This window comes from Vanellus vanellus, assembly GCF_965231255.1.
Source record: "Vanellus vanellus genome assembly, chromosome: 6".
NCBI lineage: Eukaryota > Metazoa > Chordata > Aves > Charadriiformes > Charadriidae > Vanellus > Vanellus vanellus.
Window position 1 is genome coordinate 1,181,617 of NC_138911.1, and position 12,158 is coordinate 1,193,774.

At 64.2% G+C, this 12,158-nt stretch overlaps 1 protein-coding gene across 3 annotated transcripts; it reads right to left on the minus strand.

Moving 5' to 3' along the window:
* Positions 1-189: 189 nt before the first annotated feature.
* On the minus strand, positions 190-11,937 carry PITPNM1 (phosphatidylinositol transfer protein membrane associated 1). 3 transcript variants are annotated; one of them, XM_082485401.1, is made up of 23 exons: positions 11,805-11,937; positions 10,761-10,975; positions 10,558-10,679; positions 7,832-8,053; positions 7,399-7,713; positions 7,041-7,136; positions 6,817-6,924; positions 6,646-6,707; positions 6,311-6,555; positions 5,856-6,045; positions 5,610-5,717; positions 5,313-5,470; positions 4,859-5,037; positions 4,333-4,503; positions 3,947-4,093; positions 3,713-3,861; positions 3,523-3,633; positions 3,168-3,284; positions 2,796-2,944; positions 2,531-2,680; positions 1,975-2,158; positions 1,096-1,224; positions 190-982 (listed from the first exon to the last, which is right to left on the minus strand). In XM_082485401.1, the coding sequence occupies exons 1-23, from the start codon at positions 11,880-11,882 to the stop codon at positions 716-718; spliced, it is 3,672 nt and encodes a 1,223-aa protein (XP_082341527.1). In that variant the 5' UTR covers positions 11,883-11,937; the 3' UTR covers positions 190-715. The 3 variants fall into 3 exon arrangements, with proteins under 3 accessions (XP_082341527.1, XP_082341526.1, XP_082341528.1); XM_082485400.1 differs by having other exon boundaries at positions 3,947-4,096; XM_082485402.1 differs by lacking the exons at positions 190-982; positions 1,096-1,224 and having other exon boundaries at positions 2,083-2,189; positions 3,947-4,096.
* Positions 11,938-12,158: the final 221 nt, after the last annotated feature.

Below are 12,158 nucleotides of genomic sequence, written 5' to 3' on the forward strand. Positions count from 1 at the left end.
ACCCCAGATATGCTCCCAGCTGTATTTCCCAGTGGGGACAGTCTTTTTTTTTCCCCCATAACGTGCCCTGAATTCCTCATGACACAATTGCTATACACCAAGGCCACCTCGCTGCGTGACGCTGTGTCCCTGGGTGCAGGGCTTCACTGGTGGGTACAGAGCAGACACACGGGCCCCAGCACCTCGTCTTTACATCGCTTTTATTTCACACCGCAACGAAACGAAGAGAACAGAGGAACCACTTTTGAATCCTGGCCCTGCCCCTGCCCTGCGGCTGGCGACACCAAAGGGAAATAAATAGGTGGGGTGCAGGGAGGTGCCACTTGCCCTGGGGCATAGCCACGGCCCCCCAGCGCTGCCTGGGGACAGATGACTCTGTGGGGGGGCAGCACACCGGCTCCCCAGGGGGCAATTTCACCCCCAGGCACTGCTCAGCAGCAGCTCTGCAGCCCCACAGGACATGGGGGAGATGGGGCAGCAGGGTGGAGGCAGAGCTGGGGGGCAGCAAGGGGGACGGGGGGTGGCTCAGTCCCGAGGGGATCGCTCTGGCCCCAGGGTGGCTCGGAGCGCTGACTCCCGGGGTCCCGCAGTCTCGGGGGACCCAGTGCCCTCATCTTCCTCTCGGCTCGGGGCCCATTGTAGGCTCCAGCCCCAGGTGCTCCTGGCTGGGAAATGAAGGCTGCGGCACAGGAGGGGGACGGTGGCCATGCCACCCTCACTCCTCGCCCTCCAGCTTGAGGCTGACGCTGCGGGGCTTGGCCCGTGGCAGCCCAGGGGGTGCCGGCGGGGGCCCCCCATCCCGCTCCGCCTGGCTGGAGCCCCGCGACCGCAGGAGCTGGCTCTGCTTGCGTAGGAAGTCGACGGGTGCCGGGCAGCCGTAGGTGCCTTTGCCCAACACGGGCCGCGGGGGTCCCTTGGGGGAGTGGGCCAGGGCCGCTGCCTCCAGCTGAGCCAGGTGGGCTACGTAGCCCTCGGACAGGAACTGCGGGACACACGGACAGCCTGAGCCAGCAGCCTCGGCCATCACATGCTCCTGCCACCCTGGTAGGGTGAGCAATTGTCCCCTACAGCCCATCCCCAGTCCTGACACTGTACCTGGCACTGGTTGTAAAACTTCTTGACGGCCCGGCCCACGATGTAGATGTGCGCTGGCGCGAGCCCCAGCGAGCTGTAGACAGAGACGTCCTTGGTGGAGCCGTAGCCAGCAACGATGGTGATCTCCGCCTGCCCATGGATAGGAGCATTAGGGCAGGGAGCAACCCTTCCCACGGGGACAGCCACCCCCAGGGGACTGGGACACCCTCATTTTACGAGGGATGGTTGCAACACCCACAGGCTGGGAACTGCTCCTCTATACCCTGACCAGCGTCATAGAATCACAGAATAGTTTAGGTTGGAAGGGACCTTAAAGCTCATCTTGTGCCACCCCCCTGCCCTGGGCAGGGACACCTCTCACCAACCCAGGTTGCTCCCAGCCCCATCCAACCTGGCCTTGAACACCTCCAGGGATGGGGCAGCCACAGCTTCTCTGGGCAACCTGTGCCAGTGTCTCACTACCCTCAGAATAAAGAATTTCTTCCTAATACCTAATCTAAATCTCCCCTTTCAGTTTAAAACCACTCCCCCTTGTCCTATCACTCCACCCCCTGATCCAGAGTTCCTCCTCAGCTCTCCTGGAGCCCCTTTAGGGACTGGAAGGGGCTCTAAGGTCTCCCCGGAGCCTTCTCTTCTCCAGGCTGAACCCCCGCAACTCTCCCAGCCTGTCCTCCCAGCAGAGGGGCTCCAGCCCTCACAGCATCTTTGTGCCCTCCTCTGGCCCCACTCCAACAGGGTCCTGGGGCTGGTACCAGCTCTGCCCTTGCAGCATCTCCATCAACCCCCAGGACAGAGAGGCACAGGCTGTGGCACAGCCCATGCTAACCCTCCACCACCAGCAGCACCATGTCCCCACCCCGCTGGTGTCCCCGTCCCCACCTCAGTGCGCAGGCTCTGGAGGAAGGCAGCTTTCTGGCGCAGGGGGTCGTGGGTGAGCCCATCACAGAAGGAGACAGCGCCATGGGGGAAGTTGTGCTGGGAGAGCCAGGCCACCACACGATGCTTCTGCATGTCGGGGCGTCCCGTCACGTAGATGATCATATAGCCCGAGTCCTGCCAGTGCCTAGGAGGGGACACATGTTGGTGCCAGGAGCCTGTGTGGGGACAGTCCTGCTGGTGGGAAGGCACCGAGCATCTCCCAACACATCACACGAGTGCTGCCTCCAAAACCTTCCTCCCCACGGGGATTTTAGCAAGCCTGATGGCACAGCAGAGCTGCAGGGTATTACAGCAGGCTTCGGGACCAGAACTGGGAGCAGACTGCCTTTCTGCACCAGCACAGAAATGCTGTGAAAACACTCTGGGCGATGATGGGAGATCCCCCAGCTCAACCCTGGGAGGGCAGCCTGCTCTGATGCCCCCACTACCCCAAGCAGGTTGTCACCACACCACGGAAGGAGGGGCGGGTTGTCCCCACCATGAGAAGGGCACCTACCGTACGACATCGACAGCCCCCGCCCGCACTTTGGGGTCGCTGCCCATGATGGAGACACTGGCGGTGAAGGAGCCATCGATGCTGAACACGACCGACTCGGTGCCCCGGGCCACCACCGTCAGGTATGCCTCGGCATAGCTGTGGTCCCCCCTGGGACAGGAGAGCAGGAAGGCTCAGCACCAGCTCTGCCACAGAGGGGGCCAGGGGACCTCTGCCGAAAGGGCTGGAGGAGGAACCAAGATGGCACCGCACTCCCACATCTCACCTGACTACCATGCGCACAGGGTAGATGCCGATGGCCAGAGCCTTGTCCGGAGGGATGGTGAAGGTCAAGCGCCCGCTGCCACTTGTCACCTCAGTGCCATAGTACAGCCACTTCCCTGACAGCGGCTGCGTCATGATGTAGATGTCCACCTGGGAGAGGGAGAAGAGCTGAGCATGGACTGAACCTCCAGATCCTGTCATATCCCTAACCCACAAGTCCTTACGACCCTCTCCCCCCATCCCACAAGGTCCTATGGGGTCCTGTTCACCACATCCCTTCCTCTGCCATGGGTGACACCAGCCCCGTGCCCCCTCCTGGAGATGTCCACCCCATTTGATAGGGTCCTGGTGGCACCCATGAGTCCAGCAGTACCTTCTCCCCAGTCAGCGTCACCACATCCAGGGGTCCGTACATGAAGCGCCCGCTGAGGACCTGCGCTTTACCCTCGCACACAATCACATCACAGGCCCGGTGGTTGGCCGTCACATTCTGCAGGGACACAGAGGGCTCAGCAGCCTGCACCGGGGCAGTGGGTGGCATCCAAGGGAGCCCCCACATGCACCCCACCAGGCTGTGGGACCATCCTGACATCCTCCTGGCAGATAGGAACAAACCCTCCCAGCTGCATCACCCTACAGCCAGGGGTCTGCCGGGGAACCCAGGGACAGCCAGAGCCTGGTGCTGCCCTGGCAAAGGATCGGGCTCCCGACAGCCACTGGGCACATACCCGGATTTTCACTTGGGTGCGCTTGCGCTGCCACTTCTCCCGGGGGATAGCAGGGCTGTAGATAGAGCTCTCCTCACTCTCCGCCGGCTGCGGTCCCTCCTTTTCCATCACCTACCGAACAGCACAGCCCCGGCTCAGCCTCCACCAGCCCTGGTGAGCCATGCCACCTGCCCCGCCATGCTTGCCATACCTGGCGCAGGATGAAGGCCACCACATCGGAGGACTCCCAGTAGCTGGCGTGGAAGAGATGGGGCAGGGTGATGGTGGGGAAGGCAGTCAGGGCATCAGGGCAGTACAGCGAGTAGTCAATGCGCTTCGGGCCCCACCAGCGCTCCAGGACTGTGGGGAGAACTGGAATGAATCTGTCCCTTGACCTTATCCCAAGGTGCCGGCATGGGATGGGATGGGCAGGGATGTCACTTACTCTTGACAACTTCGCTAGTGCTGGCTGGAGTGGGGGGCTCCCCCAGCTCGCTGCCTTTCCAAAAGCCCCCGAAGCTGCCAGTGGGGGTAGGGGGGGCGGCCATGTCCACCTCAGGCAGGAACAGGGCAGAGTGCATCTGCAGGGCCTCTGCTGCAGAGAGAGATGAGTGAGGCCACACGGACCCCCCTGGGGACACGAACCACCACCCCTGGCAAACCCCCCTCCAGCAGAGCCCCAAAGAGGTGGGCAGGGCTTGCCCACCACTTTCACCCCACCCCAGCTGGGCTCCTGCAGTGCTGTGGATGCTCTGGGTACCCCGGCACGATGCCAGAGACCCCAGTGCACCCTGGGGTGCCCGGGACCAGCCTGGCACGGGGGCCACTCACCCAGCAGGGAGGAGGTGCCGTCACCCAGAGGGTACTTCTGGTAACGGGGCACGCTGAGCGGTGGGACGGCATGGAAGGCCTTGGCCAAGAGGGGCTCCAGGCGAGAGGCGCAGGGGTCAGCGGCGTGGAAGAGGTTATAGATCTGCTCGCAAGCAGGACGCAGCTGGGCCACTGGGGCAGAGAAGGGGGTGGTCAGGGCTGCCCAGCCTGCATGGCGAGGAGCCCAGTGGGGACAGGGACAGGGCACGAGGGCTGGCGGGCATGGGGCAGCACAGCCAGGAGCTCAGCACCCAGCAGGACAAAAGCAGGACCCAGCAAGAGAAAAGGCTGAAGAGGCAAACCCAGGACACAGGTGACAACCAGGACAGAGGCTGGGGCTGGCACAGAGCAGGGAAGGGGACCCTCGGGGACAGACCAACACCAACACCCGCGCAGCCAGAGTTGGGCGGGCAAGGGGCTCAAACCCAAGCAGGGCTCTTTGGAGAGGGATTTGGGGGCTGGCACCGCGGCTGGCGGGGGTCCTCACCATCCAGAGCGGGCATGACGGTCTTGCGCAGCGCGAGCACCAGCCCCAGCGGGGAGCCAAAGAGGAAGAAGCCGGATACCTTAAAGTCGAGGCGGGTGCCAGTGCCCTCCGCCCCATCCAGCGCCGCGGTGCTGCTCCGTGGTGCCTCTGCCTCCAGCGGGGCCTCGCTGGCCTGCAGGCTGGGACAGCGGGTCTGGTGGGCATGGGGAGGGACAGCACCAGCCCAGGGGCAAAGCTGCGCTTGGCATGGCCCAATTAGCCCGGAGGAGCTGCTGGAAGCAGGGGAGCTCCAGCAAGACACCCCCGAGGCAGGCTGCCCCCACACAATGCTCCTTCCCAGGCTGGTGCAGACGGCAAATCTGCCCTTTCCATAAAGCACAAAACGAGTCGGGAGATCAGCAGGGCTCCCGTGGGGATGGGCCACAGTGCTGCTGACCATGCCCCTTGCTCTCACCTGCACGAGGAGCTGTGGTGGTGGTTGTCCCCCTGCTCCCGGCAGGGCGGCTGTGCCCCCAGCTCAGGGCTGGCCTGGCCCGATCCTGCTGCTCCATCCGCCCCATCAGCCAGTGGGTCCCTGGCTCCACACAACTCAGGGGAGATGGGCTCCGTGCTCTGCAGGGGGGAGAGGCAGCGAGGACCCGGCCCCTGATTAGCCACCACCAGCACAACCACCAACTCCACAACCCAGCACCCAGGGGCGCAAACCCCCTTTCCCACCCTCCCCGACCCGTGGCAGGGTGCTGGCACTCACCAGGCTGCCGCGACGGCTGCTGCTGCGGCTGCCCCCCGAGCCCGCCCGGCTCTGGCAGAGCGCATCGAAGCCCAGGATGCCACCCACGCAGTCCCCCAGCAGCACCACCTGTGGAGAGCACACACCCATGCCGAGGGCGAGGAAGGACGGAGCCCCCAAGCCCTCCACACAGGGGGAACGTGGTGCCCCACGGAGCCAAGCCCCAGCTGCAGCCCAGAGCAGAGCTTTCCCCAAATCCCCTCTCACCTGGCCGCAGAAGCCGGCACCCTCCCCAGAGTGCAAGAAGGCGCTGTACGCCTGGTTGGCACGAGCGATGACGGCACCCACGGCATGCTGGTAGCTCCCCGAGGAGGTGGCCAGCAGCGGGAGGGCTGCCAGTGGGATGTGGTCCTGGCTGCTGGACAGACTGTCCCTGTCATGGCTGTAGGGGCTGAGCCTGAGAAGGACATGGTGGGGACAATGAACGTGGCTGCCTCAATGCCCCCATCCCACTGCATGATGCTTGCTTACCCTGGGATGCTGCACCAGGAGTTATCTCCATCCCATCCCATCCCATCCCCTCCCCTGAATGCCACACCGGGAGAATGAAAGTCCCCTCCCTGAGGCCACCACCTCCCCGGTCACCTCCCGCACCCCTGGGGTGGTTTTCCAGGGAGACAGCCCCCTCTTTGCCCCATGGCACACAGCGCTGCCATGCATACTTGGAGACGAGGGCGTAGGCAGCAGCACAGATGGGCGGGCAGGGCACCAGCCGCAGCGCCACGTGCCCCAGCGCCTCGGGGAAGTGGACGCGGGTGACGGCGTCGAAGGTGGCTGCCAGCGTCTGCACATCTGCCTGCTTGGAGCCCGGCTCACCCGCTCCCTGGTCCAGGATGTTGCCGCTGTGGAGGATGAGGAAGAGGGCGTGGATCCGGCACGCCTGCGCCGCGCTCTCCGCTGAGCTGCCCTGCAGGAAGGAGAGTGCTGCCATCAGCACCCATACCAGGGACCACGGCCTGGGGGCACAGCTGAGGGAGAGAATGAGGGGGGCACGCACCTCAGGGAAGCCGGCTGCACCCAATCCTTCGCCATCCACCTTGGCAGCACTGGCTCCATCCCCTGTGAGCACATGGCCCTGGTGAGCCCTGCTGCAGTGTCTAGAGGGGGGTCAGCCCCCTCCCAGGACACCCATGCTGGGGTTTGGGGCCAGGGTCCTCCCACTGCTCACCCAGCACCTCGTCCAGCTCTACTGGCCGCTCCAGCGTGTCCAAGAAGTCATTGGAGCTCCACTTCGTCATCTCCTTTGCAAAGACCTCGTCGCTGTCGGACAGGTCCTCTGTGGTGGCAGAGAGGGGGCAGTGGGTGATGAGCTCACAAGAGCCCCCCCACTAGGTAGATCCAGCCCACCCCGAGCCAGTGCCTGGTCCCTGCCACCGAAACACTGAGCCATACCGTGGGCATCAAAAAACTCCTCTTCAGAGCTGTTCTCGGAGTCACGGGCGATGTTCTGCATCCGCCACTCAGACAGGCTCTGAGGAGACACCCCCCCTGCCACCAGCACAGGGTCAGCACCCAGACACACCCCCCGCAGCAAGACCCCACTCCTGCCCCAAAGCTCCCTCCCTGCTCCTGCACCCAGAATCCCAGGGGGAGACCCAGGGCCACCCCTGGGGCACCCAGAGACTCAGCCCCCCACCAGGAGACCCAGGCCAGGGAAGAGAGGGTCCCCTGACAAATCTCCTATGGAGAAGAGAACAGTCCGAGGGGGCTGGGGATCCCCATCCCACCGATGCAGGACCTGGTCTCTCACCTCCATGCTGGGAAGAGTAGGAGGACCGGGAAGAGGTGGACCACTGCTTGGCAAAGGTATCGTCAGGAGAGGCATCGGCCACCCCCTGCACCTCAGTCCCCTCCTGCCCGCTGGTACCCCCTGGCTCCGGCCGCCCCTCGGGGCTGGGCCCAGCGGTGGGGGGCTCCTCAGCCTCGCCACACTTGGCCATCTTCTGTGCCAGCATCCGCGCCGTCTCCTCCTCCAGCTGCCGGATGTCCTCCATCGTCAGGTCCGTCCACTCATCCTGCCAGCACCAAGCCTGGCGGTGGGCGCGCAGCATCACCTTCCGCAAACCTGCGACGGGGATGGGGGAGCGAGCCCGGCATGGCCCTGGGGCTCCCCAAACCTGCCCCCCTTCAGCAGCGCCACGGTGCCAGCGATCGAGGGCTCACCGCTGCTGCCCCGCACTCACCCACATCGTGGATGAACTGCTCGATTTTGGATTGCATCCCCCAGTAGCGAAACTCCACCTTGCAGAGCTTGTAGGCGCACATCAGGGGTCCACCAGCGGCCGCCTCCAGCCAGTCATCCCCCAGCGGGCCCCGGCCCGTCTTGGCTGAGTGGTAGAGCTTGGGGTCCTCCTCGGGCTTGTATTCCCCGGGGGAGATGGGGTCACGCACGATGTCGATGGTGTCTGTGGGGAGAGCAGCACTCATCACCCCATGGTGCTCAGCAAGGGGACACGGGCAGGTGGGAGAAAAGCAGGGAAAAATGCACAAAAATCAGAGGGGGCACCCGACAAATTATTTCCACAAGCCGCAAACCCAACAGCCAGTAGCAAACACTCTCCATCCTGCAGTTATAACATCAAAGGCACCCTTGGGTGCACCCGAACATGTCCCATCCCTGCACGGGGGCCTGATCCAGCACCCGATGGAGCAGCGCAGCGTGGCAGCAAGAGGCGCTGGGGGCAGTGGGGGGAGGCGCGGAGGCGGCGAGGCGTGTGAGGAGCCGGGGCTGACACACATACGCGCATTAGCCAGGAGATTTGGCAGCTGGGAGAGCGGCCCCGGCGACCCCAAGGGACGTGGGGGTTGGTGCCGAGAACAGCCGGATCAAGTAGCTCGGCGCAGTGGTGAGCTTCACCAGCTGCCCCCCAACCCCAGACCCCAGGATCCCCCAATAACGGGGTACAGAGGACAGAAAAAACACCACACGACCCAGGAAGAGCCCCTGTCAAGCTGAGGGGAGCGATGGCAGCATCTCCCTCTCTCCAAACAGGGGTGGCCTCCCCAAATTGGAGGGGGGCTCACAGATGGCACCCAGGAAAAACGATCTAACAGACCTTGGGGGGGCCGTTCAGACCCAACCCTGCACAAAGTCTCCTGCAGTTTGGCTGCTCCAGTCCAGCTCCCTCCAGCCTGGTCTTGGGGGTTCCTCGAGGGTTCCCAGTGCACCCCAATGGCCCCCAGGACCTTCCTACAGAGCTGTCTCCAGTCAGTTCCCCCAGCCTGTGCCAGACCTCCCATTTATATGCCCCCGTTAATGCCTCTGAGGTGCCCGCTGGCCTCTTCCTCCAGCTCAGGCCAAAAAAAAAAAAAAAAAAAAAGGGGAAAAAAGGACTTTTAAGACTCAGAAAGCAAGGGAGAGTTGCAGGGCAGGGACTCTGAAGCAGGTCTTTTCCCGTGGTGGGTAGCTGAAATGGAAAGGGCCGCAACCTCTCCAAGCCTGCCCAGCTTGCAAAACACACCGTGGGGTGGCAAAGCAGCACCTGCAGCATACAAATCGTGCGGCAAACAGAAGCCCTTAAATTAAAGCCCCACGGGCTGGCCAAGCAGCTCAGATGGTGGCACACTGCGAGGAACCGGGACAGGAGCTGCCGGCCCCAAATAGCTGCCGGCAGCATCACTGGTATGACTACCAGCGGGTCAGTCTGCTTTTACCGCTGTGAGAAAACTGGCAAGGCGGCAGTTATCCCTGCGGTTCACCCTGACAGCCCAGACCACGTTACTCCACTGCCCTTTGAAACGTGAGATCGGGTTTAAATCTGGAAGTGCTATGGGACACCAAGGTGAGAGCGAGAGCTGGCAAAGAAAATCCCAGAGGGGCCAATGTCAGGGCCAGTCCTGCGCCGGCCCTGCTCCCCACGGGAGGCAACAGCCACCCGAATCGTAGCGTGCCCCGCGGAAAGCCCGTGGGACGGGCACCAGGGGGAAAATCAGGCAGGGCAGCAGGCAGCGGGCACAGGGCAGTGCTCTCCCTGCTGTCCGCTTGGCCCCAGTCGCTGCCCGGCAGTGACAGGGGCAAAATTCGTCTCCCCTGGCCCGAGCCACCAGCATCCGGGCCGGACATCCCCAGTGCCGCAATAGCCAATGAGAGAAATAGGTCAGATGAATCATTTCCTCCGAGTGCCTATTTTAGGCCTCCATTTTAAGAGTCAGCGCGTCACGCTCTGCACTCCAGTGCCTAAAACGACCAGATCAACACCGCTGGGAAAGGGAGGCTGTAGCAACCGGGGCCAAACCCACCGGCAAGGGAGGAATTCCACCCCGGGCTCTTGGCTCTGCCTGCCGATCCCCTTGGCAAGCAGTGGAGGGGTCCAGACCCAGACAGCGATCTGGAGCAGAGCCCTGGGGAGCAGGGGAAGCAGGGCAGGGGGGTGGGAAAATGGGGACACGCTGATCCAAAACACCCCGCAGGAGCCCGGTGCAGGTTCCCACGTACACCCGGAGAGGGGATGGGAAGGCAAAGCCACGCCAGACCGTGTGGGACAGGGGCTGGGATGCGGGACAGGAAGGGGAGCAGGTTGGCACCAGGAAGGAGAGAACTGCAAACAAGTATACAGGCAAGGGAAGAAGGCAGACAATGAAATTGACCCCCAAAACATGTTTAACATGGACTCTAATTTAGCAGGCTGCCAAGGCAGCAGGCAGGGAGCTCAGGGCAGGCAGCTTGGGCCACAGGCGCCTTCCCCTGCTAAGGTCCCCCCCATAACCATCCCCAAAACACAAGGGCCAGCAAAGAGAGCAAAGCTGAGCGCGTTGCAGACACCGAGCCCCTGCAGCGGGCAAGGAAGCCAAACCCCTCAGGCACTACAGCACACCCACGCACCCAGCCCAGAGAGCACCGCGTGGGAACCCCATCAGGCATCAGATCCTGCCCGCCGCCCCGAGCCAGCCTCGCAGGGGCTGTACGCACCCAAAATCCTCTGCCTCTTCTCAGCCGCACTCAGGTTGAAGACGTTGGTCTGCTGGCCCGCGTCTGGCCGGTAGTATGTCTCAATCTCGATGGAGAACTTCTCCACGAAGGGGCAGGTGTACCTGAGGGACACGCAGGGACAGGGTTAAGCCCGGCAGCACGGCCTGTCCCAAAGCCCACCCAACATCCCCACCGGCTCCCACCTGGTGCGGGTGTAGGGGTATGCATTCCAGGACTCCTCCTCCACCTGCAGCGCAGCCTTGGGGAGCAGCGCTCGAAACCAGCTGGGGATGTGGGAGCCCACATGGTAGATCTTGTGGGTGTACTGGCCGCTGCCACCGGGGCCATCGCTGTAGGGACGGTTGGCCAGGATCTCCACCCCGCTGCCCTCGCCGCTTGACTCCTCACGGCTCTTCTTCTGCAGGGAGAGCCGCTGGGTGAGCACGGCCCTCCCGGCACCCCCTAACCCCGAGATCTGCACGCCCCTAAAGCCTGGCACCTCACCAGGTCCCTGTATGCACCCTTTACCCTCCCGCAACCCCCAGTCCCCTTGCCCTTACACCCCCAGCCCCACACCTACTCCTAGGACCCCCTGCTCAGCTCTGTATGCTCAAACTCACTGAACCTCAATGACACCCCTGCACCCTGCCCATGCCTTGGGGTCAACCCCACAGCCCCCTGCACCCCGCAGACTCTGTGCTCAGCCCCACAGACCCCTGCACCCCCTCAGGTTCCATGTTTAGTCCCCCAGACCCCTGCACCCCTTCAGGCTCCATGCTCAGCCTCACAGCCCCCTGCACCCCCACACTCAGTGCCACAGCCCCCCGCACTTCCCAATACTCAGCCCTCCAGCCTCCCACATCCCCCAGCCCCCCAGACTCAACCCCACAGCCCTCTGCACCCCCACAACCCCCTTAGGGTCCATGCTCAGCCCCCCAGACCCCTACAGCCCCAGCCACAACCCCCTCCACCCCTCAGCTCCCTATGCTCAGCCCCACAGACCCCTGCACCCCCCAATACTCGGCCCCACAGGCCCCTGCACCCCCCAGCTCCTCATGCTCAGCTCCACGGACCCCTGCACCCTCTCAGGCCCCGTGACCAGCCCCCCCCCCCGACCCCGGCACCCTCCCAATGCTCAACCCCCCATGCTCAGCCCCACAACCCCCTGCACCCCTCAGCTCCCCACGCTCAGCCCCACAGCCCCCTGCACCCCCTCAAGCTCCATGCTCGGCCCCCCCCGGCCCCACCTGGATCATGTAGAGCTGGGCCACCTGGTACTCCTCCAGGCTCATGGGCAGCAAGATGTGGTACTCCTTGATGAGCATGGCGGCGGGGGCGAGGGGGGGGCAGCGCCTGTGGCGGCGGCGGGGGGGGGGGGTGGGGTGGGGGGGAGGGAGGGGGAAACGGGGACGGGGCGGCCCTCAGCCCGGCCCGGCCCGGCCCGGCCCGCTCCGCCGCTGCCGGGCCCGCCCCGTTCCCATGGCAACGCGCCCCCCGCCCGCTCGGCCCCGCCCGCCCCCCTTCGGCTCCGCTCGGCTTTTTCCGCCTCCCTTCGGCTCCACTCGCCCCCGGCGCTGCCCCCCCCCCCCCCCCCTCCCCGC

Excerpts from the sequence above, each read along its gene's own strand:
- PITPNM1 (XM_082485400.1), bottom strand. The coding sequence starts at position 11,882 with ATGCTCATCAAGGAGTACCACATCTTGCTGCCCATGAGCCTGGAGGAG. Across the intron at positions 10,680-10,760 it reads TACCCCTACACCCGCACCAG|GTACACCTGCCCCTTCGTGG; the intron begins GTGGGAGCCGGT and ends CGTGTCCCTCAG. Across the intron at positions 3,285-3,522 it reads GCACCCAAGTGAAAATCCGG|AATGTGACGGCCAACCACCG; the intron begins GTATGTGCCCAG and ends GTGTCCCTGCAG.